The sequence below is a fragment of the Siniperca chuatsi genome, linkage group LG13 (genome assembly GCF_020085105.1).
Source record: "Siniperca chuatsi isolate FFG_IHB_CAS linkage group LG13, ASM2008510v1, whole genome shotgun sequence".
In the NCBI taxonomy this organism is placed as follows: Eukaryota; Metazoa; Chordata; class Actinopteri; order Centrarchiformes; family Sinipercidae; genus Siniperca; species Siniperca chuatsi.
The window spans coordinates 11,462,864-11,490,393 of record NC_058054.1 but is presented as its reverse complement, the minus strand read 5'-3'; the positions used below and the strand labels follow the sequence as shown (position 1 = coordinate 11,490,393).

At 40.1% G+C, this 27,530-nt stretch overlaps 1 protein-coding gene across 2 annotated transcripts in view; it reads right to left on the bottom strand.

Annotated features, from left to right (window-relative positions):
• The window catches only part of egfra (epidermal growth factor receptor a (erythroblastic leukemia viral (v-erb-b) oncogene homolog, avian)), a 39,222-nt gene extending 11,904 nt beyond the window's left edge, over positions 1 to 27,318 (bottom strand). Inside the window, exons 1-16 of one of the 2 annotated variants that reach the window (XM_044218224.1) lie at positions 27,029 to 27,318; positions 7,060 to 7,211; positions 6,076 to 6,262; positions 5,799 to 5,930; positions 5,642 to 5,710; positions 5,000 to 5,118; positions 4,539 to 4,680; positions 4,021 to 4,137; positions 3,333 to 3,459; positions 3,170 to 3,243; positions 2,995 to 3,082; positions 2,639 to 2,838; positions 2,335 to 2,467; positions 1,816 to 1,906; positions 956 to 1,113; positions 41 to 79 (exon numbers count right to left, since the gene is read on the bottom strand). In XM_044218224.1, coding sequence (XP_044074159.1) covers positions 41 to 79; positions 956 to 1,113; positions 1,816 to 1,906; positions 2,335 to 2,467; positions 2,639 to 2,838; positions 2,995 to 3,082; positions 3,170 to 3,243; positions 3,333 to 3,459; positions 4,021 to 4,137; positions 4,539 to 4,680; positions 5,000 to 5,118; positions 5,642 to 5,710; positions 5,799 to 5,930; positions 6,076 to 6,262; positions 7,060 to 7,211; positions 27,029 to 27,107 — 1,907 coding nt within the window. In that variant the 5' untranslated portion in view covers positions 27,108 to 27,318. The remainder of the gene's footprint in view (positions 1 to 40; positions 80 to 955; positions 1,114 to 1,815; positions 1,907 to 2,334; positions 2,468 to 2,638; positions 2,839 to 2,994; positions 3,083 to 3,169; positions 3,244 to 3,332; positions 3,460 to 4,020; positions 4,138 to 4,538; positions 4,681 to 4,999; positions 5,119 to 5,641; positions 5,711 to 5,798; positions 5,931 to 6,075; positions 6,263 to 7,059; positions 7,212 to 27,028) is intronic. The other variant, XM_044218225.1, reaches the window with a different exon arrangement.
• Between the last annotated feature and the right edge of the window lie 212 nt (positions 27,319 to 27,530).

The window sequence follows — 27,530 nt, the reverse complement described above, 5'->3', positions numbered from 1 at the left end:
TACTTCAGCATCAATGATCAGTGTTACTGTATTTACTCACCTTTTACCCTGGCAGCCTTCGAGACCAGGCGCAATGCACCTGTAAACAAATCAATGCAAAGATGTATCTGATGTAAGCATACCATCACTGTGCTTTCACACTGCAAATTCACCAAGTCATCATTATGTCCATTGTTTCTCTATGAAGCTAAACAATCAAGGAAATGCTTTGCAATCAGTGTCCATCAAAGAAAACTGTCACTGTTGCCACACTTCTATGTTTCCTAACATATGTAATTTCACTGTTCCATCGTGTGAGTGCAAAAACAATGAAAAGCTGATTTCTGCCAGTAAAAGCATCCAAGTTCTCTGCAATTTGCTATAAATCTAAAAGACTAAATGCTTTGAATGGATGCATCAATAAATGAGTTGAGGAAATACTTCGTCATATTTTTCTTTATAAAAAGTTGCACATGACGGTTACAAAAGTGAGCAGTGGTTTAAAGGACATTCTGGTGTCCCTGAACCACTTCCCTCCTCACTCATCAGTATACCAACCACCCACCACCACAGCTGAGTGTTGATAGTGCATCACTGTGAACATTAGGTCTGCTTTCATATCTGTTCTATAATGCAGTGCAGACCTCTATTCGTTGAATACTGAAATAAATGGAAACCAATGGCAAAAGCATTCAGAAATCTTCAAAATGATAGCATGCTTCGGTACTTTGGTCACTGGTATTTTCCTTTAAGCTTAGTCCACAACATCCCTCCTAAATTGTCCGATTTCATCATTAATCTCAGCACAAATTGCCTCATGCTGAAAGTTGACCTCTCTCTCCAATCTGTGCCAACAGAACCACAGCTGACCCTTCTGGCTTGGATTAAGTTACTGCATCAACATTACAACAGACAAATGTTTGCAACACAGGGAAAAGTAGTGCCAGTTCTCAGGTTGACTGAACAATGCTTTTACCCTTGAGTGCAGTTTTTGTGGCATAGCTGGCACACTTTCATCTCATCTGCGTATTTCCACACAAGCGTTTCTTCCTCCCCTGGCACGCCTTGGGGACATCGAGACACACAGAACAGTCCATCTTGGAAGTTGGCACACTTCGAACAGTTTCCAGAACCCTGGAAGTAAAAAAAAAAAAAAAAGACTAATAATGTTTTACAACTCTCTTGAGAGGAGTAGTACATATTATGTAAACTGCACTGTCTCATAGTAATAATTTCATCAAGCAAGCAGCATCCATCTTCCTCATAAAGATGTAAATGTTTAGCAATGAAAGCCCACCCAGAAATGTGGTGCTTTAGTTTAGGTCAGTACAACTCTGTTCTCTGACACACTTATTGCAGTCAAGTGCTGAAATGTAATATTTTCTCTCTACTTCTATTTTCAATAATGATACCCTACATTTCAACAGAGTTATTTTCAACAACTTCAAAAAGGGGCTTGAACTTGTTGTTTTCAGTCAAAGACAGGATTATAAGCATATCAAGTAGACAGTGCGCCAAGTAGATCACACAGCCACACCCCTTATCCAAAACACAACATGTCTTGTGGCTGCACTGCATTATGAGTCTATTAAGGCTGCTGTTGATGGAGAAATGGGTAGCGCTAACACTTCTGGAATGGATTTCATGCTGCGTAATTGTTCATTTGTGGTGCTCTTTGATTCTGAGCAACTGACACAAAACATGACATTTATTGTTGACAATTTAGATTAATAAATAATGTTCACAAAGCTGTTCTACAATAGTTCAAGTGTTTTGGGGGTTTTGTTTTTTTAATGGATGTTTGTAATAATAGTTCAGTTGTGGTGACACACATACAGGTGCGCTGCAGGTTGCAGTCCCATTCATCCGCTGACACTCGGGGTGACACGCCATGCAGGTTTTATTCACGACGACCTCCCGCGGCTCTCTGCAAAAACAATAACAAAGCTGACAGACTCTCATCGCGGGTGCACCACAATTCAAACTGTGAAATTCTTGATCCCTTTTTTTTTAGGGCATAAGTTAAATTGTAAGCATGTCAAGATTCAATGTTTGACAGAGATCTGCAAAGATAAACAGATGTGAGTGAATGTGCCATTTCAGCTACAATGTTTGTCTTATATCTACTGGAGGTTTAACTTCAAAATACCTTGGATCGTATTTGGTCTTTTGCTTCAATAACAAATCCCCAAACTCATTTAATATCATAGTCTGGAAATGCTGGTGGTATGAAAATAGACTTTGAAGGAGTTAACTGTACAGCACACAGATCTGATGTTCAGACTGTTTGTTTAAACTAAGGAACACTGCATTTCAAAGCTTAAAAAGGCATTAAAACCCAGATTCCCCCCTTACCCCTCCAGGATGTTGCATGAGTTGACACAGCTCTCGTTACGGCTGTAGTCACGGCAGGTGAAACACATGTCCGGGCCGGGGCCCCAGCAGCCGTCCGCGGTGCACTTCCTGTCACAAGTGTTGTTCCTTTGAGCTGTAAAAAAACATACAATCTCAAGAAGAGATCTTTCACGGATAATTATCCAATTTTGAAATTAGACTTAATGTATTAAATCTGGCTTGTGCATTGCACAATCAGATGTTACAAAACAAAACAACAAAAGAATCTGACTGAATTCAGTGTGGGAAACAAAATAAAATTTACCACATGTGGCGGCATCAGCATTTTCCTCTATGGTAGCAGTTTGGCTTTTTGATTTGAAGAGCCTCTCCCAGTGACTTTTTTTGGTGTAGCACAGATTCTGGTTCTTAAAGATGACCACGTCTCCATCGCTGATTTCTTTGAGGGAGCGAAGGCCCAGGTAGTGGATATTGAGCTGAGCCATAACCACACTGCGGCTACCACTATGAAAGGCAGAAAAGTGGAACAGGAAGAAAAGAAGAAAAAAAAAGGATATATTTTATGACAGCCTTGAATAATACTCAACTCTTGAAAAACAAATTTGTTTCTCATGATCCAGTGGTTGTGAATCTAAGGGGGGGCGTTTACAAGGAACATACCGTTTAGTTCGTCCTCGAATGATCTCCAGATTCTTAAAAGGACTGAGTGAGCTCAAGCTCTCTGGCCATGTTTCAATCCACAAGTATCCTGAAGCAACAAATGGATTGTTAATTGTGAAACTCTTTAGTGTGCATTTAGCGTGTCATGCATTAGTCAGGTCTTACGCAGTCTTACCAGTAATTTCTTTAACTGTCTTAAACACATCAAGCTGGGCAGGTTCCATCTTTGGTGTTTTGGTATACTTATCCCTACAAATAATAACAACGTACATATAATCTGCCATTTATAAAGGTGCAGTTGATATAGTTAATGTATAGTATTGATGTCCATGACTTACCCATGAATCGATGTGTGGATGATTGCAATGTTGCCATTGATTTTAGTGCAGTTTTTAAAGGAGTCAATGTTGGTCGCATTGATAGACAGGGTGTGAGTCAGGTTTCCTGTTCCAAGTCCATTACACACTGTAAACAATGAAGAAAACAAATATCAGTACAGAAACTATTTTAAAGCTCTTGACCTTACTCTAATTTTGGTATTAAGCTAAACCAAACTGAGCAGTACATTTTAGAGAAAGCAAACTGTTGGAAGTAGAAGAAGACCCTTTACTTCAGTAAAAGAAGAAACACCACAATGTAAAGGACAGTAAAAGTACAAATTATTATCAGCAAAATGTACTTATCTGTACGTATACATCAAACGTATGTAAAAGTACGTAAGTAGTGTATGCTAGCAGTAAGGTTCCCTTAAAATGGTATATTATTATATATTATAATATTGTATTATTACTGGTGATGCATTAACATGAAAGTAGCATTAGCACGTTGTAGTCTGTGGAGCTAAATCAACCACAATTTTACATATAAGTAGATTAATTTAGAACAATGTATCATATTTTATAATGGAAAAAGTACCTTTGAATTTTAATAAAGCACAGTACTTGAGTAAATGTACTTTGTTAGTTTTTTTCCACCACTGCAAACTATATTGTGTATATGAGTCAGGTTGCACAGTGATAGCTTAACCTTTTGGGCACAGTCCGTCACAGTTGGCACACTTCCTGATTCCTCCCTCGTCCACCTCGTATGTGTCACCACTGCATGTCCGCACACACGCTCCATGATCAGTCACAACATAATTATCTGGAATGATTGCAAAATACAAGCTGTTTACTTCATAATCATGTAATATTCAACATTTAAAGGTTGAATATGTATGACTATAGGTACATAATAATGCCGCAGACCATACAGTATGGACTGAGTAATACTGGGACAGACATGTGGAAGTTAAACTGAGAAAGAACAGTGTTGCATTAACATGCCCTAAAACTCAATCATTTTCTTTCTGTGTTTTTACAGTTAATTAAACTGAGACTAACTGTAACCACTGAATGTCTAACAGCCCTGAAGGACAACCTGGTCACGTGTTCAGCATACCACAATGTCTCGACTGTCAAGACAACAGCTAAAAGTCAAATATCAATCTTGGCTAAAAATACAAACAATTGAGAATAAGTCTCTCCATTCATAGCCGTTCTTACGTGGGCAGCTCTCGACACAGGTGGCCCCGAAGTTGTACTTTCCATGTGGGTTGGGTACCAGCTGGTGCAGGTTGGGGTCGTAGCGCATGAGTCCCGGGCAGGAGTCCTTACACACCCCGTCGTCCTGGAAGTCCCGACAGGCCTGCAGCACAAACAACAGTCATCCAGTACACTGGGACCATAACAGAGCCCCACACTAATGATAACACTGCATTCCTCTATCGCAGCCTTGGCTTAATCCTCAGAGCTGCACAGAGAGGGAGAGCAGACGCTGATACTCGAGGCACTGTCAAATGAAAGATTTAATCAGCATGTATATGTCTCATTGGTACTGAAACCAATAACAATACTTCTGATCATAAAAACAGATGCTGCTGAGTGAGGGCTTTGTTTTCTTGCAGCTTGTCTCCTCCACAGCTCCTTGATCATATCATTACTTTTGTCCCCCATATTTCTCTCACCAGACAGTCGGTGGGCCGTGGTCCTGTGCAGCCCGCAGCACAATGCTCATTACAACAGTCGCTGGGTGAAGGTCCTTTGCATCTCTTAGAGCACTGCTGTGCACAGTTCAGCTTTGTTACTGGAAGAAAAACAGGACAAAGTCAGTGCAATGACAAGTTTTGCATGTTCAAATAATGGCAAAAACAACATAGCATGTTTGCAATTGTTTTTCACATTGATGTTGTTAGTATGCAGTGAAAATGTTGAGAATTGACGAGGAAATGCAAAACAGAGCGCTTGAGGCGCTCATTTGTGCCTACTGCCATCAGACTGTACAACAGCAGTGGAGACCAAAGACTATGCCAATCACTTTGACCAGCCATCTTTTCCCCCCCTCCCAGAGTGTCTGGCATACTCTGGACACTCACACTACTTTTCCTCTCCATTGTCTTTCTGTTGGACTGATTTATATATTCTTGTTCAGTTTCTATTTTTATTTCTATTCATATTTTTAACCATCTAACATGGCAAACTGTTTTTAGTAATTCACCACACCATATATATGGATATACTGCATGCTAACAATAATATATTAATTTAAAAACATTACAGATTTCAGCTTTAATACAGCATTATTTTTTTCCATGAAAAAATTAACTCACAGGTCTGACAGTTTTGAGGACCAGGTGCCCAGCATGAACCATTGAAGCAGCTTGAGTCACATCTTTTACCTGTAAAAGCAGACCACAAGAAAAAAAAGTTAAAGTTTACTTTACACCTTTGCAGTCTTTGCCTTCTGCTGTGAAAAGTATTACTTACAAAGTGGATTTTTGCTGGCCACTGGGAGCTCCATGTTGGGTTTGCTGTCCGCGTTGACAATATCATACCACTGTATTGTTTCCACATTGCATAGAAGGCTGGTCCCAAACTTTACACCTCCTTTAAGAATTTCTGCAAAAGAAAACTGCTATGTGAATTTGATAGAATTACACAGTTCATTTTACAACACACCAATATTTTTACAGCTTTATAATAATACTGAGATTTTGTGAGAAATTCTGTCACAGGAAACTGAAAAATGGAGAGGTGGACTGACCTGTCAGGCTGGTCAGAAGAAGCTCACTGGAGCCCTGACCTGTAGCTTTGTCATAATTGGCAAGCACAGCAAGGGCGAACGCTCCCTCATAGAGCGAATGACCTCGAATGATGCGCAGGTTCTCCAGAGGAATCCTGGACGCTGTATTGAGGGCGATCAGGACATAGCCGCCTACTTCTTCAATAGACTGTGGAAGAAAAAAATGAGAAAGCCTTGTTGTAAACTGAAGTGTATGTACAGGAGGTTGCAGCTTAGCTTTAACATCCTGACTAGTCCCTGCAGGTCTTAACAACCTGCACCAGTGAGATGGTTAGACCACTATATATGTAGCCTGAGAGGCAACACCCAGGACAATATAAAAAAGTCCAAAAAGTACAATGTACTGCTTTTTGCAGAGATCAAACGGTAACAATTGAAGATGACATTGATGTGCGTATCAGCATTTTTATCAGCACTTTCTCTCATCTAGATTATGACAGCTCGACACTACGCAGACTCTATTTAGAGAGATTTTATCAAACTGAAAATGTAAAAGTAAGGGGCACAAAAATAGGATTTTGAAAAGTGAGGGGAGCCCCCCCCCACCTACTAGTGGAAATTACACCCTTGGAACTACTGCATGATCTCTGCAGACTGTATGACGGTCTGTGTTTGTGTGTGCAAGCTTGCATGCAAGAGTGCATGGTTCCTCGTCACATCTGCCCAGAGTTCACAACCTTGTCGTTACAGCTGGGGTTCAAGCAAAGCTCCAACCAGAGCGTCATGAACACATTGAATCATCCGTCACTATGGACTCACTCTCCACTGCTTTTAATTAACTGTACTGAAGCGATAAGAGCAGTGAAAAGCCTGCGCAGATCCAGGATAGATTGTCTAGAAAAATGGCTTCACTAAAGAGACAACTGAAAAAACAGATGATAGGAACCTTCTCCCATCTGTTATGTGTATGTTTAGCCTCCACTGCTAACAGAGAAGAGTCTTTACCCTGAGGAAGGACAGGTCACTGTGCTCCTCCATGTAGGTGACCTCCAGGTTCTCCAGGACCACAGTGCAGTTGCTATAGGTCTTCACCATGTTCAGGTAGTGGTCCTCTTTGGAACCCAGAAGGTTTAAACGGTTAGTGATGCCTTGGCATACTGCAGGGAAAGACAAAAAAAAAACAATAGGAGAATTTGTAAGATTTATATGATACAAGATACCAACTGGTTGTAAATCATCATCAGAAATGTCACAAATCTATCTGAATTAACATTCAGAGCTTATGTAACACACTGGCTCAATTTATCACTTTCTGTGTGTGTCTCTATTTGTGAATTTGATCTGCATGGTCATAACTTGGCCAGCTTTCATGTGAAAATACACGATCTGGGTTGCATCTACAATAGGAACCAAATCTCAGCAACAAAGCAAATTCTGGCTCATGAGTCAAAGTGAACTGGCTGTATTTATACTGGCAAAGGCCTGAGTCTTTCCACTGCTATGCGGGCTAGTTAAAACCACTGCGACCAGCATCTGCAGGCCCACTGTGTCATTCCAGAGAAAAGATTTGGTGTGTCAAAGATTCCATGAGATTTGTGAGTGCGTTTCTTTGGGGGAACTAGCTCTCTAAATCTCATAATTAATAACTGCCTCAATAACTTCAGCCTAGTTTAAGCATATCTGATTTCAGGGCAAGTTCTTGACATGACTAAATAACAACTTGAGGCTTAAATTGTATGCTGATCTGTGCATTTTCTCGTGTTTTCAGTTCCAATAACAACAAAGCCACTGATAGAGAGATTCACAGGACTACAATTATGGGCTGATAATGTAGCATATCTGGTGTTATGCAATAAAGTGTTTGGATAAAGAAGGCAGTATTACGGAAAAGTGCAGAAGACACACAAGGCTTTTTCTTATTGAATGTAGTTTTAAAGGAAGAATGCGTGTCTTAACAAAGCAGGTCGTCGTCCTCTGTTCAGTCGTCCCCTGAGCTGGTCAGACAGGTTCTGAATGGCACTGAAGAGAGAGTCAGCTGTGTTTAACACTGTGACACCCCTCCAACACTTACACACAAATGCTCTGCATGCACACATAATAAGCATATATAATTGATTATCTTTTAAGTCTTTATTTATGGATTAACTTGAGCAATAGGTTCAGAAAAACAAAAGATTCGTCTTTCCGTTTATTAGAAATTATGGTACTAGGGTAATGTCTCTTGGGTCACATTCCACAACGTGTCTGCTCTTGACTGAAAGAAAGCCACAACATGCGCTCCAAATTCTGAGACACACCTCACGACACTGTACATAACAGTTAATTTAATTGCACCAAGGCATGCCTGATTGGCCAAATTGAAGAAAAAGACGTGATATCATCTTTCAGCTCAGTCAAACTAGTATCTGAAGCCAATATTTTGTACCTTTTCTCGTCCACTGTGCATTTGCCTCTTGTTGTTCTGAATTCACACAAACCAACAGCAATTGGGCAACCAATCAGTGAGAATTAGGTACAAACAGCTGTCTCCCGCCCTCCCTCTTCTTCCTCCTCATTAGTTTATCCCTGAGGGATCTCCCTGACATGAACCCTGCAGTCCAGCAGCGCCCATGCAACAGAGGCAGACTAGCAAAAGCAAGCTGACCGTTTTAATTAGAGGAGCCATGTGAGATGTAATTAGCCCTCTAATTATTACTCAGACTGAGAAACCAAACTGTAATAAGCAAAAAGGTTGTCATGACTGTGCAGCTGTGAATATTAATCAACCTGATTTGGACATCCCCGAATGACAGTTTGCTAATAGGGATGCTGATTATGGTTAATTAGTTTGTTGTTTTACCATATACAGTACATCTATGTACAGTATATCTCCCAGCTGCAAACATACAGCCTGCTTCCTGTCTGAATGTTTTGTTCAGTTAATATATTAATAAGAGCAGTAAAGGCTGCATGAGGCAGGTGACTAAAAGTTCAACAAACTTCCTCCACCAGAGGCTCAGACCTGTGTGATGCACAAGGAAGAGAAAAAAAAAGACCTAAGAGCAGTAGAGCCATTGTAAACATTCTCCTCTGTCCAATTGTTGATTTCATAACTCTGTTGCAGGTGATAAATTACCTGATATTCCACGACCATAAACTGACTTCCTCATCAGGCTGCAGCACATGAGAAAGAAACAAGGTCAGGCTGTAGCTACATAGAAGTTATAACTAAAAGATGGCTTCATAGTTCTACCTAAACTTCTATGTTCTTCTAACAACACAGCCTTCTACAAATGAAAATTACTCTCATATACAGTATCTGAGTTAGATGTGTTATAAAAGGTTGTGCAATTTGGAAACTACCTTTCTGCTAGTAAAGACAGACAACAGCTAGTTTGGAAAAAACTATGCAGTTATGGAAATTACTGTTTTCCCATAGCACCTGATTCAATTTTGACTCATCAAAAATAAAAACACAGCGTACTGTCTTCAATTTACTTAAATGTAAGGGTAGGGCCTGCAGTGACGTAACTGATACTGTGCCAAAGAGTAATTATCGATTGCTTCACTTCCTCCAGCTGTATTGTCGTCACAATATGTTCAGGACTCTAACTCTAGGAGCAAGGAGTGGCAGGTCTGGTATATCTCTGCCTCAGTACTGTATGCGTGTGTGTGTGTGTGGGGGGGTGTTTACTGGCATGTGTGTGAGTGTACAACACTGTGAGGAGTACAAACCATTCCCTGGATTGCGCTGCACTGATCAGCACCCAGTCAGAGCTCGACAAAAGACTTGATAAACCCGATCATTAGTCATCTAAGCTTGTTGCAATGTGCGGTCGCATATCACTCTTTTCATGTTTACTTGGGGACTTGTGTTGGAAGTCAAGGGTGTGTGGTAGATATTTGTTTCTTGAGGCTATAGGATCTGCGTGACTACAGGAAAAGAAGCTGCCTACACTTATTATGTGAGATAATTAGCTCATTGTTCAGGTCCACACTCAATACAAACTCAAATTCCACACTTAAGTTGAGAACTCACATGCTACTGTTACAGAGAAGGCAGGTCAAATCAAAAGGTGTGTTAACTACCTGTATTTCTCTCCAAGAGCTGGGACTTGAGGACTAATTACTCAAATCTAACTATATAATGCTTAAAAATTTGTTTAACCTTTACTTTAAAAAGTAAAATTGTAAAGGGCAAAATCACAGGGAAGCCTTACAATATACTGCCATCCAATACAAAAATACCACAAAGTAAAAACCTAAGAAAAAGCTGACATTTGTGTTGACTCGACATCTCTCTGACAGTCTCGCTCAGCTTAATTTGGATTTACAAGAATAGTGCGACATTTTGGGAAATGTGCTTTTTTCGCATTCTGGCAGAGTGTTAGATTAGAAGATTGATACCCCTTTACAGTAAATGTGAAGCTACTGCAAGCAGACAGTTAGCATAGCTTAGCATAAAGACATGAAACATGGGGAAACAGCTATCTGGCCTGTTTGAATTGTGAATTGCCGTTTTTACACTTTCGCGTTTGTACAGAATATACCTTGTTTAAACAAACAAGGTATATTCAACTCTCTGCAAGTAAGTGAATAAGCATATTTCCCAAAATGTCAAACTTTTTCTTTAAAAGCTTTCCAAAGGTAGCATTTACTAAAGAGCTATTGTTACATATATGTTACAGGTGTTTGTGTTATTATGTCCATCTCCTTTTTTATGTAAGCAGTGTTGGCACCAAACTGTAAAATGTAAACCTTTCTTTAAACTTCGAAGCTGAAAAACTTATTTGAAAGAGAAAAGTGGAACGAGTGAAGCAGGATACAAAACCAAAGTCACGGCAGACAAAATTTACAGTAAACATTTGAGACACATTAACTAAACATGGTAAGATCAAATGTACAATATTAAGTACCAAAACCAACCAAAGGAAAAAGGTCAAAGTCTGCCATAAATTCACATTTTGGATGAAACTTTGTTTTTTTTCTGGCCATGAGAAGAAATGTTGAATGTCTACAAATGCAAACCAAACTTTCCAGAGACACGGCAAAAACTTTACTCTAACTCTAACCCATCTAATGCTTTCCTTTGGTACACTGAGCCATCTACTATAAATTTAAATCATCGTGCTTTATACCTTTCTACAGACAACAGAAATGGCCCTGCCGTGTTCTCTTCCTCTCATTCACTACCTGCAATTCAATTACGCCGCGTCCAGAGTCTGATAATTACATTATCTGAAACTTATACATGATTAATGGGAAGTAACAATGCTAACTGACATGACTTGTTTATTTCTCTCTCCAAGTCAACAGCATTACGGCAAAGTATCGCATGTAACTCAATCTGCAGTGTTTGTCCGCTGATAACAAATCGATGCCAAGATTAATTCCCTTATTTAGAGGTAAATTACAGTTAACCCCCTCATACTGTATGTCTCTGCAGACATATGGTAAGAGGATGTTGATAAGAGGTAAAAATACACGTTCTACTTTTACTGGCCTCAGTTTAAAGTTGGGGCTCACTTGGGGCTGCATTAACTCAAATTTCCAGACCTTCAGATTTCAGGGAAGCATAAATCTCTCAAAGCCCACTATCAGTGATTGAAGGGAAAAAAAGCCACTTCCTTGATTCTTTCTATGCGTTCAGCTCATACTTCCTGCTCTTATATTTTCTGACTGGCTAAGATTCAGGAGGAGATCAAATGTCATATAAAGCCGAAATCAGCAGCACAAGTAGTGTGCATTCTTTGGTGGTGTACTATGTTCCTATAAACATAAACATACTTTGTAGTTTGACATCAAAATTCCTGATATCCTCCTCTCTGTAGAGAGGAAACGCAATCTTCCTTTGCGTGGGAGATGCACCAATCCCTTAGAGAAAACATCTAGGGGCCTCAGAAAAGAAAAAAGGGGCCAGTAAGGACTGGAAGATACCCCCACCCACCCCCACTTTCCCTCCCTATCCCCAGTGAATGCAACAACACAAGTCCCTTTGACATCTCAGGAAGTTGATCTTTGCATGGGGGTCAGTTCCAGACGGTCACCCTGGGATGCTGAACCAGATGGTAGCTGATCTCCAGGGGAGGATGGGACGACAGTCTAAATCTAACTTAATGTACTGTTGGAGAAGGAGAACTGATGGAAAGGAAGTGAGAGAAAAAAGAAACTGAGAAGAAAAAAAGGAGAGTCAGGAGTGGTTTGTGGTTTAGTTAACCGAGGTGTAGATGTGGCACATAGCAGCCGGCTGTGGGGTCAAACTGTGGAAAGGGGGTGTAAAGCCTCACATTTGATGTATGAACATGGTTGACCTTTTCCTGAAGGGTAACAAAGGGGACAAAGCATCAGAGCAGCCAGCTGTAGAACACAAGCAAATGAAGCATCCCACTGAATATGTCACATGTCCTCTAAACAGCTCAACCCCTGTGACTACACTCACTGGCCCTGCCTGAGTTTGAGCACAGTCAGTGAAGTTTAGTCTGTTAAAAGCTCAGCAAAGTGACCAAATAAAGACCAAAAAGGCTAATGTTTACTCTCCGCTCCTGAAGAGCACTCTCTACCAGTCAGTGAGACACTCCAGATACCTGTGGCTGGGCCCATCATAATGTTTACTCTCCACCTCAATGTGAGGAAACAGTGGATTTAGGTTCTGTACAAACACAGGAATACATAGTATGTATACTCACACTCCTGCATATTGTGATCAGCATTTCTAAGACCTTAAGGCATATAAATTATTCCACTATAATGCCTCATTTAAGAACCAGAAGCAGTTTAGACCTTTAGAGCAATTTCATTCTTAAATTCTTGGGTTTAAATGAATATAGAGCATATAGAGGCTTGATTCACCCAAATAAAAAAAAAGTGCCACCCCAATACAATGGAGGTTAATGGAATTCTGTTTGTGCTGCTAACAGCAATAAAAAATTACATTTACAAAATTCAACAGAAACATTTTCAGTGTCCCTGTTACTCTGGATAAACAACAGACCTCGCTGTCAACAGTTTTCATAGGAACAAATTCTTCACTAGCAAATAGTTCTAATAAAAATGGATTATCCACGTTGACAGAGACATTGTTTCTGGAAAAAAAGTTGTCCTTTTTTAAAAGCTGCAGTAATCAATATTTGTATATGAACAATGGGCCAGATTACTATTTGTGATGTTAAAGGGTTCATAGTGACACGCCCACAGAGAAATATCACCCAACTCTGCAGTTCCCCTCAGCTCTACAAAGCTTTAAAGGGTCTTTTGGCTTTTCTCAGTTTTGGTTCACTCTCACCACTCATCAGTGTTGTTTCCAGCTGCAGCAGACAGCTGTTTTCATCAAAGAAGTGGTGATAAACCAACTCTTCGCTACCTGCCAAACACTGTAGACAGAAAAAGTTAGCAGCTAGCAGCTAGCTGGTAAACATAGTGGAGCATTTAGCTGCTAAAGAGTCGGATATTTCCCTGAGAAGTTAAAGGTTAAAATAGAGCTAAAAAGTCAATATTACAGTTATATTTGCCAGGTCACCTGAAACAGGACATCAAATCATTGCTAATGTTATTCTGTGTTAGCTGAATGTGTAAATAGACAACTGTTTGCTAACGCATTCATCATAACATCTTTATAAAGTGATAATATGTCACTGTTGTGTTTACAACTCTCAAGTGGCCAAAACTAAAAATTCACTTAATGCAGGTTTAAGTGGGTTTTTTCAAAGCTGTGAGCACCACAAACATAATCCAATACGTGTAGGTGGGCAAATCAACCCAAAACTGTTTGCATGGCTACATACCACTAGAGAGAAGTGAGAAAATGTGTCTGTTTTTTTGTAATTTAGAAAAATATTCATTTATAATGTAGTTACTGACTTACAAGAGGATCCTTCATTGCATTCATGCTGGTTATCATTTGAGCTACTGGTGTGAATAATCAACATACTGCACTCTCAATTAATGATGCATTCATTACCCAATAGCAATATCCATGACAGAAGAGACAAATAATCCATAAATGATAGAAGATGCATTGAAAAAGGCAGAAATTACTGGGCACCAAGTTGATTTATTGGAGTTAGTTAAACGCAGCTGCACTCCTATTACTCTCCAGCTGTGACCAATATACAATGGGCCCAACATGATGGCCCAAATAATTAAGCCATACATATCATTAGTCAGACAATTCTCCCACATGCCCTGTTGGAAAGTCCATTAGTCCTCCACAAAGGCACCAAACAATCCCACTCCTGTTACCCAGAACTCACACAACCTCCATTAGCCCCAGCCCCATTTAAATTCCAATAATGCAACCACCATTCTCCAGAAACGTTCCAACATTTAACCCACTTCCTCTTTAATGTCCAGACATTCTTCTATTGAAGCCCATTCTAGCCAAGACAACCCCCCCCCCTCCCTCTTTTTTTAAAATCTTTCTCCTTCCCTGTTAAAACCATACTCCTCTTCAATCCCACAGGAAGTACGAGAGGAAGACTGGAGAGGGAGGGGACGGCAAGCGTACTGCTGCTAACTCACTCCTCAATGCCCCCACACACACACACACCAACCGTCACTGAGCAATGCCTGGAAAAGAAGAGCTGAGGAAGAGAGGCAGAGAAAGAAAAACAACAACCACAAGCGAAGAAACCCACACATTTCACACATCATTCCAGAAGGAGAAAGCAGCTGTGACTTGGGAATCCCCTGTTGGTTTAAGCATTCCCAGTACAGAGCAGCAGGCCCAGGTTAGAGCACATCAACAGAGAGGACTGATAACTCTCACTCACTGGACTCCTCACTTCATCTAAACAAAGGAGCCAGACACTCTTTGAGACAGTCTTTCGGCTTAAGGGCTTCTTATTTTTAGCCTGAATGCTGACAGGCTCATTTCTGTGTAGGTCTAACCGCTGTTTCGCAGCGTTGCCTGCCAACAACTCTGTTGCTGCCTTAGTCATTTCTCTAGAAACTCTGCCCCGCTGGAGTCTTCACAGAGAGAGACCCCATAAAAGGAATATTCTACAAAAGCATGGGGTTTGCATTAGTAAGCTTTACTCTGTTGCTCAGCCCTTACTCACCATTTCAACCTCTGCTTTACAAATCAGCAGGCCCTTAAATCCACTGATGAGCAGTTTCTTCCTCATCCACACTTGCCGAGGGCAAGAGTCATGGACAAATGGAGCTTGGGGAATTAGTTTGTACAGCCGAGGAGCTCTTATAATTTTCAACACTGTGAAAGGGTATTTTGTTACATGTTGCGTTGTACTCACCAAAAGTATGACCAATTTAATTTGCACAGGAAAGATCGGAAGAATTTAGCTACGTCTTCCTGATGACGCATCAAACTGAAATGTCTGAAATGTAATGGGGTGCCATTGCCAAGTACTTGGGGCCCCAGAGTGCTTGGTTCTAATCTTCAGAGTATTTTCAAAACAATTCTATCTCTACTAAAGTAGTGTGAACAGAAACGACTGGCAGAAAATGGTGCTAGTGTTTCATCAAACACCTCTCCCACAAGCCCACGGCTCAGATTTCATCCATTGTTAACATGCGGGGCGTTATCCTGTTCCTGACAAAAAAAGCACATCACACATGGGTAACAAAGCTGCAAAACAATGCGTTAGCTTGTTTAAGATGATTATGACTGAGGAGGGCGGTTGTTTCAAGGCCGCCCCCTCACTACAGAGACACAGAGGGGCTTTTGCATCAACCACAAGGCCTGGCTGCTTTGCATCAGTCATCAAAGGCATCAGACTTGGCAGGCTAGCCCTCGCTATCAGCTACACTGCTGAACACAAGGACCCTGGGTCAGAATCACTGTGTATGAAACACACACTACAAACTCTCATGACTACTCCAGAGAGTGGACAATCACTGTAGTGTATAAGCCAGGATATAAAACCTTTCCAACATAATAGTTATCCAAGAGAAACTGGCTTTCTTCCTCTCATTACCAGTTGAATTGTAGACAGAAAATATATGCAACTTTTATATATTTTGATAATAACCTTAATATTGGGGTGAGCCATTTTGGTTTATTTTACACATGTGCAACCATTACAAACATGTTGAGCTTTCGATCATATCACACAATCTTTGTCTCCTTGTCAGTTACAAACAGCTCAACAGATGAAATTATGTTTCTAGCTCCACATCCTGATCCCATTTCAGATGTTTTTCAATGGACCAACAGGTGCCAAGCATTTATAACCCAGGATACATCTTCGACAGTTCTGATCACTATTTCTTGGAAAAATATGACACAAGTGCATAAAAAGTATCTGTTGCCTTACCAATCCTGAATAACAATAAGAAATGGAAAAGGCAATTTCCCCTGCCAGTCTAACATGTATATTTCAAATACCTCTTGCTTGACTGTTAAAAGAAATCAAGTTCAGTGGGTGACCCCAAAACCCAATTAGATTTTCAGTATTTTTAATCTCTTGGAAATCTTCTGGGTGCCTGATCATTGAAATAATACTCGGATAAAAACTAAACAAGGGGATTCATATTAAAAAATCTCAGACTGCCTTCTAATCAGCTCAGGAAGAGGTTGTTGATGTAGTAGATATACTGCAGGTCCAGAGGGCTAATCCTTACTGCCTGGCACTAGTCCAACTATGCACTCCAGGGTATTTCTACCAGGGAACCCATTCTCAACCTAGCTGCATAGCTATCAAGCTGAAGTGGTTTGTTATGAAAATGAAAGGAGAGTAGTAGATATTGATCATTTGATCATCAGTGATTTAAGTGTCGGCTGTAATATGAGGCAGTGCGTGGGAATATATTTATAATATATGGCCTTCACTAATGGTTTAGTGGGCAGTGTTGCAATAAGAGGGTCAGTTCCACCTTTTTATGGAGGGAAACATTTCAAGTGAAGCAAACAGTATTCCTTCTTTTTTTTTTACAGGCCTCTGGCTTCAATTATGAAAACATGTGGTAATGAAGATGTTCCGCTCAAAGTCCCACCAGGAAATTAATTCTGAGCTCAACGCAGCATTGGTGTTGTTGAAACTTACTAGGCAATTAGAAAAGGTACTACAGAAGGCTTGTTGTGTTTAGAGCACATTATGTTTTAGTGCACTGGGAGTTAAACAAATCACAGATCAACTCTGTAGCCGAGCCTTGCCACCGCTACAATATTATGAACAATGCTGTCATCTCATCTATAAATGGCTGTGATGAAATACGTTTTACGATGCTGATGAAATCCCTGAGAGGTGATGTTGGCTTGTAAAATGCTGGATGCATGGCGAGAGAAGGGCTGACATCTTCTTTTCCTCCTCTAACACTCCCCACCACAGTACATTGCCAGCAGCGCTATCATCATTGTTGTCGTAATTCAGACAGAGGTATGTCATGAGGAGGGACGTCTGTTATTTGCTAGCCAGAATTATACTTCACTGGTCTAGGAGGAGATTACTCGTTGGTGTCCCTTTAGTTGCTGAGTTCTTGTAGTTTTGGAGACAAACCTTTAAAACCTTCAAAATATACCTGATCAAGCATCTATAAAATACTTTTTTAGCCACACTAGTGGCATGACTCTAGGGATAAAAATGTCGGTCGGTTTGTTGGTTGGTGGACCACTTTGGTCCAGACTGAAATACCTCAACAACTATTGGCTAGATTGCTATAAAATTTGGTGCAGATATCCATGGTGCCAGGAAGATTAGTCCTAATGACATTGGTGATCTCTGAGAATTTATTGTAGCACCACCAGCAGGTCAAAGTTTTCACTTAAATATTTCAACATCTACTGGTTGGATTGTAACAGAATTTTGTACAGACATTCATGGTTCCCAGAGGGTCAGTCCTAATGACTTTGGTCATTCCCTGGATTTTTCTCTAGTGTCACCATGAGGTTGACATTCAGCATGTTAGCACTGCCACTGAGAGCATTTCAGCATGTTGACATTAGCATTTAGCTCAAAGAACTGCTGGACCTAAGTGCCCTAGCATGACTGCAGACTACCATTTCAAGGCATAAGCTATTTTTCTCTACTGATAGTTGTATGTAGGATTAGATGCCTTGATACAACATAAAGCTCCAAAAATGGATTATCTTACCCTAGCAGCCTTCATAACTTTTAGCCAACAGGGATGCCTTTTTCCTCACTGTTGACACAGGGCTGAAAAGTCATGTCTATATGGCAAGTTAAGGTCAAGGAAGATAAATAAGCCTGTGTCAAAGAAGACAACAAAGTCCTGAATAAAGAACCTTTTGTCCAAAGACTTAGGGTTTCTGCAGGGATGAGGGTCATTCAAGTTTGCTTAACACATGAGCCGCAGGGGCTGGGTTTGAATTAATCTGTTTCATGCACTTTTCTTTGTCTTTGTGTATGTTTCTCAGTCAAGCGTGTTCTCTCATTATCTTATCTGGATCCCCGCCACCCACCCACTATGTATATTGGCAAATTTTCAGCCTTATTAACATTTTCTGTAGGAGACACTCCTGTTAAGAAGCCTAGGGAAGCTTACCACAAAAGGCACACTGTAAGTTGAGAATTCAAGCTTTGCACTCTGCAACTTGTCAATACCAGGCCCTTTCAAAGATATGACAGGGGGTCTAAACTAGAAGAAACCTGGAGGCAATACAGGTATCAGTTAATATGTGATTCTGCATGCCTGTAGATGTTTACCTTGCTTGTGAAAAAGTCTTTTCTGTAAAGCAAGTTTCCTATTTTCCTATTCACCTACAGTACTAACCAATTCAGCAAGTTAATAAGCCATTTTTCTCTGGTGCTGGCATTCAAGTGGCACTGAAAGCAAGATAAAAGGTTATAATATCATCAAAGCTTTTAGTATTTTTCTTGCAGAGGATGACCACAAAGACCAAACAAGGCAAAGCCCCTTCTGTTTCTATTTGACTAGTTATTACTCGCCACTACTACATTTTCAATAAATACTGGAAACTTACATACTGCATGTCTTTGATTGACATTCTACCACGCCCTTGCAATGAAGCATGTAATGCCTTAATCACATTGGCAAAGAAAACACGTTTTTTCATAGGTAGTCAAGCGATGAAAATTACCAGACAAGCCTGATCAGGAGAAGGCATAAATAATTATGTAGTCTATAAACGAACTAGATATAGTTTTTGATGTTAACATATTCACCTTCACCCTGCGTGAAGTAGTCAGTTGCAGTAAATTCAAGTCAAGTCAAGCTGAACAATTTTTAGGTCAATGTAACACATTTTCCATTGTTTACAGGTGTGAATGTGGAAAAAGCTAAATCCTTAAGCAATATATTAGCCCAGAGCCAATGCAATGCATACTAATGGAAAATAACCTAATCCTTCAGGTTAAAGCTGTTCAAGAGCTCCAACATCCTTATAATCAGGATGTGAAGCAGGAAGCCCCCCCCACACACACACACACAAACTGCAAAGGGGATTACAAATTAAACATCCTGGATCTCCGTCCCGATAGCTTTTGCCACATGCAGGAATTATTTTTTAAAAATTGGATAAATTAACCATAATGTGCAACAAGGTCCAAACCACTAACAGTGAGTCACAGCAACTAAAACACACCATTTAGTTTACTAGGCCAATGGACCACACAGGAAGAAGCTAAAAGCTCTCAGGGAAGCAGGTTTCAGAGATCAGCCACCACCCTTCAACCAGTGCTTTCTTCTGAAATATTCTGAGATGGAGATTTGTTTGTAAAGCTATTGTTCCCTGCCCTGTAGGGGATTCCTCTTTAGGGTTAGCACTGTTTGAAACATTGCTCCTCAGAATGACCCCTTAGGTCATTAGAGAAGATGCCACACCTACAGGAGGCCTTCGGGATAATGGTGAGAGACTTTCATCTAAAAAGGTAGATGCCAAAGTGAAGCAACAGCAACTAGAAAGAACAGATCGAGGCCGCTTTGATGACCGATTAAGCAAGGGCACGAATACCAAAGTCAAAGATCTCACCCCATCCTTCTGATGTTTGTTTGTGTATCCTCAACTTTCCTGTTTTTCTCCCCTTGCTGCAATTCTTCCTTTAATCCGTGCCCTACCCCTGTCCATCTCATTGACATTGCCTACATTTGCATTGTGACACGAAGATCCATAGAGCTCAGTACTGAATACAAACACACCAACCTTTTTATCTGTAAGGAAAAAAAGGGCTCAGAATCTACCTGTTCACTGTACTTCTGAACTGAACTGAGCTGCAAAATTCTCTTGAGCGGTTTAGAGCAACAGTTTTCATCCAGGCTGAAAGCCTCCAGGATGGAAACATGTTCGGTGCCCACTTTCCATCTTTACCTTCACTACCAGAGCTGACTTACTGTTTCAGCAGTTCCAGCATGACAAGACACATTCAAAAACTGCTTTGTCAAACACACGAAAAACATAAAATTCATTCAGAAATTAATTGGTAAGAAATGTTTCAGTTGCTGCAACTGGCATAAATGTAAAGGGCGTACACAGTACACTGGAAAAGATATACCTACCAACCATTTTTTTTTCATCAAACAGGGGCTTAAAACATTACTCAAAAAGGCAAAAGAATGAAATCACACAAAATTATGACCACTCCTCAACACCCCCTCAGTTAGATATCCTGTAGGAGATAGTAAGCCTGTCTATGTATGTCTAACTCAATTGGAGCTGTGGCCTCTTTTCCCTTTTAACACGACACTGCACCTGATGAGATGGGAAGATAGCAGAAGGCCTTTTTTCCAACCTGAATTCCTGGGTCTCTTTCCACTGAAGACTCCATGCACAACCAGTGGATCATGGAAAGGCCATAAATGCAACGGATCACTTCGTTACCATGTACAAACAAAGGACGCAAATCAGTTCAATGAGTAACCACATTCACTCACTTATTCCATGCTGGGTTGTCAGTGGATGTATACACACTACAGAATGGATTTTAGTAGCTGCAGTTACAAGACAATAAACACTGGTTTACTTTGAATGACAGGCCAAAAGAAGAGCTTGCAATAATTAAAATCAGAGATGTAGCAACATTTCTTAACTTATTAAATATTAATGTCAGACATGAAAGCAATACATAAGATTGTATTGTTTGTCATTTGTTTGTTTAGACAGAAAGCAGTGGAACCAGACACATAATTAATGGTTAGAGAACTGTAATACTACTTAGTTTTTAGGGCTACACAATAGATTTACTGTATTCAGATGTGTCTTTACGGTTAAAAGTAAAAAGAAGAACAAAAGCTGCTTCACTTCTGTGTTCCCTCTCGATGACATACACGTCTAGCCTCTGGTGCATCCGCTGCACGGCACAGATCTCGGTTGCTCTACAAAAGTATCAGTGCTGCCAGATAACCTGCCCTCTACAGAGGCACTATTGTCCTAGAGTGAAACCAAAATCCTACACCTCACCAGCAGCTCTTTAAAACTCTCTCTACCACTCAGACATGGTGCAGTTTATCAAAGCTAGGAGAGAAAAGAAATTATCCTCCAGCTCCCACGGCCCAAACCAAAAAGCCATATTTCCAACAATGGCTGCAGCAGATGGAAGTCTGGGAAGGTCGTCAGAGGATCAGCAAGACACAGCAGCAGCAGTAGTAGCACCAGGGCCACTCTGGACCCTAAAACGCGAACTAGAGATTCTAGGATTACACAGGATCATAACCTATATTTCACTACCGACATCCATCTAATCCCAGAGAGTGGGCTTTAATGAAAAGAAAAGGCATGGTTTTCTGAAAGTGATGGGAAAAAAACTGATGACTGATGAGGGAGGCTCGCTTGTTAGATCCCAACACAACACAGAAGGAAAAGCACTTACTCAGGATGCTGAAATGCACTGCAGGAGTGAAATTTTGTCATGATTCAGCTCAACGTTTGCAGGTGTGCAAGCACATTTAAATGCAGAAATGATGGAGCTGGACTTTACCTACATATATATTATCTTCCAATCTCATTCTGTCAAGAACTTGAATAACCTATTAACTCTGAAAAAGCATATTGATATAAGCGGGTTATCCTGTGCCCAAAGCGAGCCGGGGAGCCTCGCATTAGGGATTAAGGATTAAGCCGTCGACATGCCCCTGAGATTAGTTTGATCTTTCACAGGTTAACTCATAGCCCAGTTAGAGGGGCTCTCAGTCAGGTTCACCTCGTATCTGTACTTTGGCAGCTTGGAAAAGCAACAGTCAACATTGAAAGGTAGAAGACTTTAGAAATATTTTAGCATACAATAAAAAATGTAATCATCACCTCTACTGTACAACTGCAGTCAAAAAGAGAAGTGGTCCAGTTGATTCCCAGACCATTTAGCATTTGATCTGGGAAATAAATCATCACAGTTACTACTTGTGGTTGGCTGCTGGGTGAAGCTGTGGGCATTATTTACAACTTCCCCACAGATGATGACAGTTAATAAACTGAGCATGCAAGCGAGCGGGACGAGGAGCTTTTCTATTATTCAGCAAGTCCTGTCTGACTCCCACAGAAGCCATCACACCCTGGCAGGCTGTCGCTGAGCAGTGGACTGGCAGGTGGGCCTCCTGTGGGAGAGGCTGCCTGCTGCCAGGTGCTTTATAAAATCGCAAATTAATTTCCACGAGGCCTTAACATCTCCCCCATAACAGGATTGCAACTAGGGGTAGGCTAAATGACCCCCTGGTCAAGAATCTGTTTATTTCCCAAGTACGATTATCATTCATTACCTTTGGGCATTTATCTTTGATTGGCAAAAACCATATTTGATATCATTGGGTACAGCTGTTTTTGATATTTTATCAACTGTTATAAGTTACTGCAAAAAAGGCAATTTATGAACAAATTGCCTGTTTACTACGCCCTATCCCCCTTAGTTACACCTTGCAGTTTACAGCGTTAACGGCGTCAGATTAGCCACTCAAAATTATTAATAATCTTTTTAAACAATGAGTCCTTGATTTCAGGCAGAGGTAGACTAAAGCAGGTTTCTCATTTCTGACCGGCAGATGTTGATTTTCTGACTGAAATGAACTGTTGGTAGCATATTTTATTCGGTAGCTGTAGCTAGTTAAGCTAACATTAGCTCCATGAGTTGGTTTAAAACACCATCTCTGCTGACATTTTAATGTTTCTAGCTGGCTTGCTTAAAATGATAATGTTGTGAAAGGGGTCATAAATATGCAAAGAAAGAGGCAGCATTGTTCTTGTATTGCAGTATAGAGCTAGTTAGTCCAAATATTATAAGTATGATACGGAAAAATGTAATTTCAGACAGTTATTTCGTTAACATAACATAACCCTGTTTGGCTGCTTACGTTACACACTTGTTTTGTTCATATTTTCAACCAAGTTTTCACTTTTAACGTTACAAGAGAAAAAGCTTTTAGGATAAGGACAAAGCGATGTGTTTGACAGCTATCTCTGGTAATGATGGCTATGGTTGCTGGAGTGTAAATGTACCTAAATCCAATAAAGAGCAGGACAGAGCTTTCACACAGCAGGGAAATACTACACATTGGATTTGCTATCATGAAATGGGGCTTTTTTGCAACCAGTAACCCCACAAACCAATGTCGTTAGTTAATAATCTGCTCCTTTGCCTTACGTTAGAGCAAATAAACACATTGTTTAATTAATTCCTTACACTTTTGCTCGTCGACACCACCCTCCAAACTCTTAAATCACTCTTACCACAGCCCCATGCACACTGTTTCAACATGTGGAGAAATCTTTACAGGTCTGCCTTGCCTAGTTACAGTTGCTAAGCTACAATTGGACAATTGCTGTTCGGGGGAGGGGTTAAGCATGCTGTCAATTGAAAAGTGATGAATTAGCGTGTGTTAATGTGTGTACACATTTCAAGCCACAAATAGTTTTGTAAAGGTATCAGTGATAAATGAGGGCTGTTACTGTGACAATGAGCTCAATGATTTTTCAGGATGTCCCAAGAGAAAACCCAAACACAAAACGATATGCACAAAGTGTTTATTTTTCACCCATGATTTCCATCAGTTTCAAGTATTTCTCAACTTGAAAATCTTTTGCCACTTCTTGGTGTAAACAGTTGACCAGATTGTTTAACTTGCTTCCTAGCAACACAAACACTTTCAGGTCAAACAGACTAATTTAGATTGAACAGTCGTCCATCCCTGAAAACCATGGAGCTCCCAGTTTGGTGATTTTAAAATAAGTCGAAGGATTACATGCTCCTTTGTGGGCTGAGAAAATTATCCTTCTTCTTAAGGCTTATAAAACCCTTTCAAATGCCTTTGGATTATCTCAGAAATGCATTGTCACTAAGCTTAGATCAAGACTGCTTTTTGTTTTGACATTTTGAAGATACGTGGTTTTCAGTGGAAAGCAATGATATATTTCAGTACCTCATGTACTGTACAATTTAAATTACTTTAAATTTTAAGAAAGAAAGAAATCTTTATTTATTTATAATTTCATATTTATAATTTTTATAATATTTTATCATTTATGTTTCTTAATTTTGGTGGACTTGCAGCTGACAGACACAGGCAGGTTCAGTCAGCTTCAGTAATCCTTTATTATTCTGCCAGACAGGAAAATAACCTCTTATTTTCTAAATAAAAGTTGTCTAATATCTATTTGGGAAATATACTGATCCAAATCTCACTAAAAACATGATCAGCCCACCAGTAACATAAACATCCAATGGTGAAACACGAACTTCTGGATTATGTTCCAGAAGTGAGAAAACCTCATTCAAAATCCCATTGACATTTGCAGCAATGCTAATAACTACAAATACAGCCTTGGAACATACACTTTCTCAGCAGCATGTTGTATGGCTTGCTTCAAAAAGTATTACAAGTAGTCAACATGTAGTTATTAAGGATTTTATTTTGAGTTAATAGATAAGCCAACTGCAAACTGGATGGCACAACCCCAGGAACACACTGTGGCACCTTACAGCTACTTCTTCTTTAATCAATAACAAAAATCGTCTGTGTTTATCATGATGTAAAACAACCCTTATACCCAAGAATTTGTTATTTGACTTTTTCAGTTTGGAGTTTTGATTCCATAGAAACATATTTGGAGCTTGACATCTTGTTCAAATCAAGTTTGACAATTATTGGACACTGTGTGCTACGGAAACACGGTGTGCCACATAGAAACATCTGTCTTAGCCTCTGGCCAAAAACAAAAAACACCAACAACAACAACAGCAACTAAAACTGTCAGACCATATGGCGGATTTCGCATTTGCCTGGAAATGGAAATTGGATCAGTTGCAAAAAATTAACAGTAATTAAACCAAATTGTACTGCATAGCATAACTATCATTACAGCTGCTCATTTCTAATCTTCTCTGGTCTTAATAAAATTCTAAAATCTTTATTTACTGTGGGAGACTTGCTGCTGCGTGAAATGTGTGCTGTCTAGTTTGTTTAGAAGCCCAGAAATATTTAGGGACTCTGTCTTTTTGGCTCACAAACACTCTTGATTTGTTATGGTTCTCTGAAAACCAGCACTGGTTGTTACTTGTTGGAGCAGACAGGAAAGATGCAACTTGCATGTGCGCTGCTGGCACTGAGCACACTGTGCTTATCTGCTTATAAGGAGGAACAACACGACATTGAGTGTGGACAATGATGATTTACGAGAATAGGAAGTTAAAGTCATTAGGGAGTAAAGTGATACTTCTGGTCACTTTCTCTCCTGACATCTGGCCTTTGTCACTCGAACTTCATGTGGAATATATTGAAATATTATAGTTCTTAATCTTACACTAACATTTAATTTAACCACTGAGATGCAGGATCTTTCCTGTGCGTTTTTTTTTATTATTATTTTTCTTAATCAAATCTATGTCAAATATCGCTTTGGCCTAAAGTGAGGTCTTCATTTAGAGACTGAAATTTCAACATTTAAGTAACAGTCAAAACACCGCCATGTCATTTAAAAAATAAGACTTCTGTGACCTTTACTTCAGGGCCAAAAGAAAGCACTTAAACATGCAGAGCAAGATAAACCAAGAAACCTGCTACTTCAGCAGCTGTTTTCATACTTTCATCAGCCTCACTCCAAACTTTACAGACTGTCTGCTTTTTATCTCATTTGTGCAAGTCAGAATCAGAATCAGAAATACTTTATTGATCCCCCAAGGGGAAACTCTTTTGTTACAGCTGCTCACTATCATGTTAGTGCACACAGGAATAGAAGTACTAAGCAAATCAAAATGTAATACACTATAATACAGGTAAGATAAATTAAGTACAAAGTGGATGTAAGTATAAAAGGATAAAATGACTGTCTTCACATTTTGATTTCCTTTGAGGACCAGATGCACACTGGAAACATGCACCAGTTGTGTGTTTTTTTTTTAAATGTTAGAGGATTCTCAAAAGACAAAGACATGTGGGCAGAGGGAATAGAGGGAAAAGCAAATCTCAAATGAGAAAATGTCATGTCACAGTAAGGTTTTGTGTACTAGAAATAAATACTGAGCTTTTTGGTGTGTGCTTCAAGGTGACAGCATCGTCCTCATTTTAATTCTAATTTTGCCTACAACTAGGTCAAACACTACATAGAGCACTTCAGACAAACATTCTCACTCTGCGTTGCTCACAAAAAGTTCCAAATAAAAAGGGGGGAAAAGACACATTAAGGGACTAGAAAATAAAGTACGCCAGTAAATTGCACAATCCACCCCCCGTAGCAGCATCATCATCATCAAAGTGTAAATGTTCGTAGAATGGGGTCATCGTTATTTCACACGGGATGTGACAGAGATGCGTATTTGCGCAGTTTTCTAATTGCCCATTCAATCACAACTTTTCCGCAACACACACGCGACTGTATTCATGATCAATAACTATCTCGCATTAATACTGAACGCTAAACTGTATTGGAGCCTCCCTGTAGCTCTTTACCAGCTCACAGGCTGAATGTCGAAACAGTGAGAAACTTTTCTCTCACGCGGGATCAAGTTTCTCTGGGGCTTTCTGAGTAGTCTGTGATTTCTGTGAGATTTATGTAAATGCTGGACGAGCAAAGAGGAAACCGAAAGCCTGCTTAACATTACGACCCAGCCACGTACATGTTGTATTAGCTTCCCTGACATACCTTTCTTTTCCGACAGAACACAGCAGCCCAAGCAGAGAAGAGAGGTGAGACTGATCCACTTCGGAAAACTCGTTGCCATCGTGTTTTTGAAGCTCCCGATGAGGAGGTGTCATTCCATGCCAAGGACACGCGATATTCCTCTTCAAAACTTAAAATGTTTAGTTTTTTCTCGTTAAGAAAAATACCATTCCTTCTCTGGGAAACTCAAACTTTGACAGCTCCTCCTCTTCGCAGATATCTCCAGCAGTCCGAGCTCATGCAGCTCGAGGACAAACTACTGCTGCCCTGACGTCAGCAAGAGGGAGGACAGATGCGCTTCTCAAACTGCTCAGGTAGAGGCAGCATGGATGGTTTTTAGAAGGAAAAAACTTTGTGTTCACTAATATATGGTAACGCTATTCTCGGGAAATGGTCTGCAGTATGGGAAAGTACACATGATTTGTATTAAAAGGGCCACACCATGCAAAAAACACCAGTTGCAGTGATTGATGAAAAGCTGGAT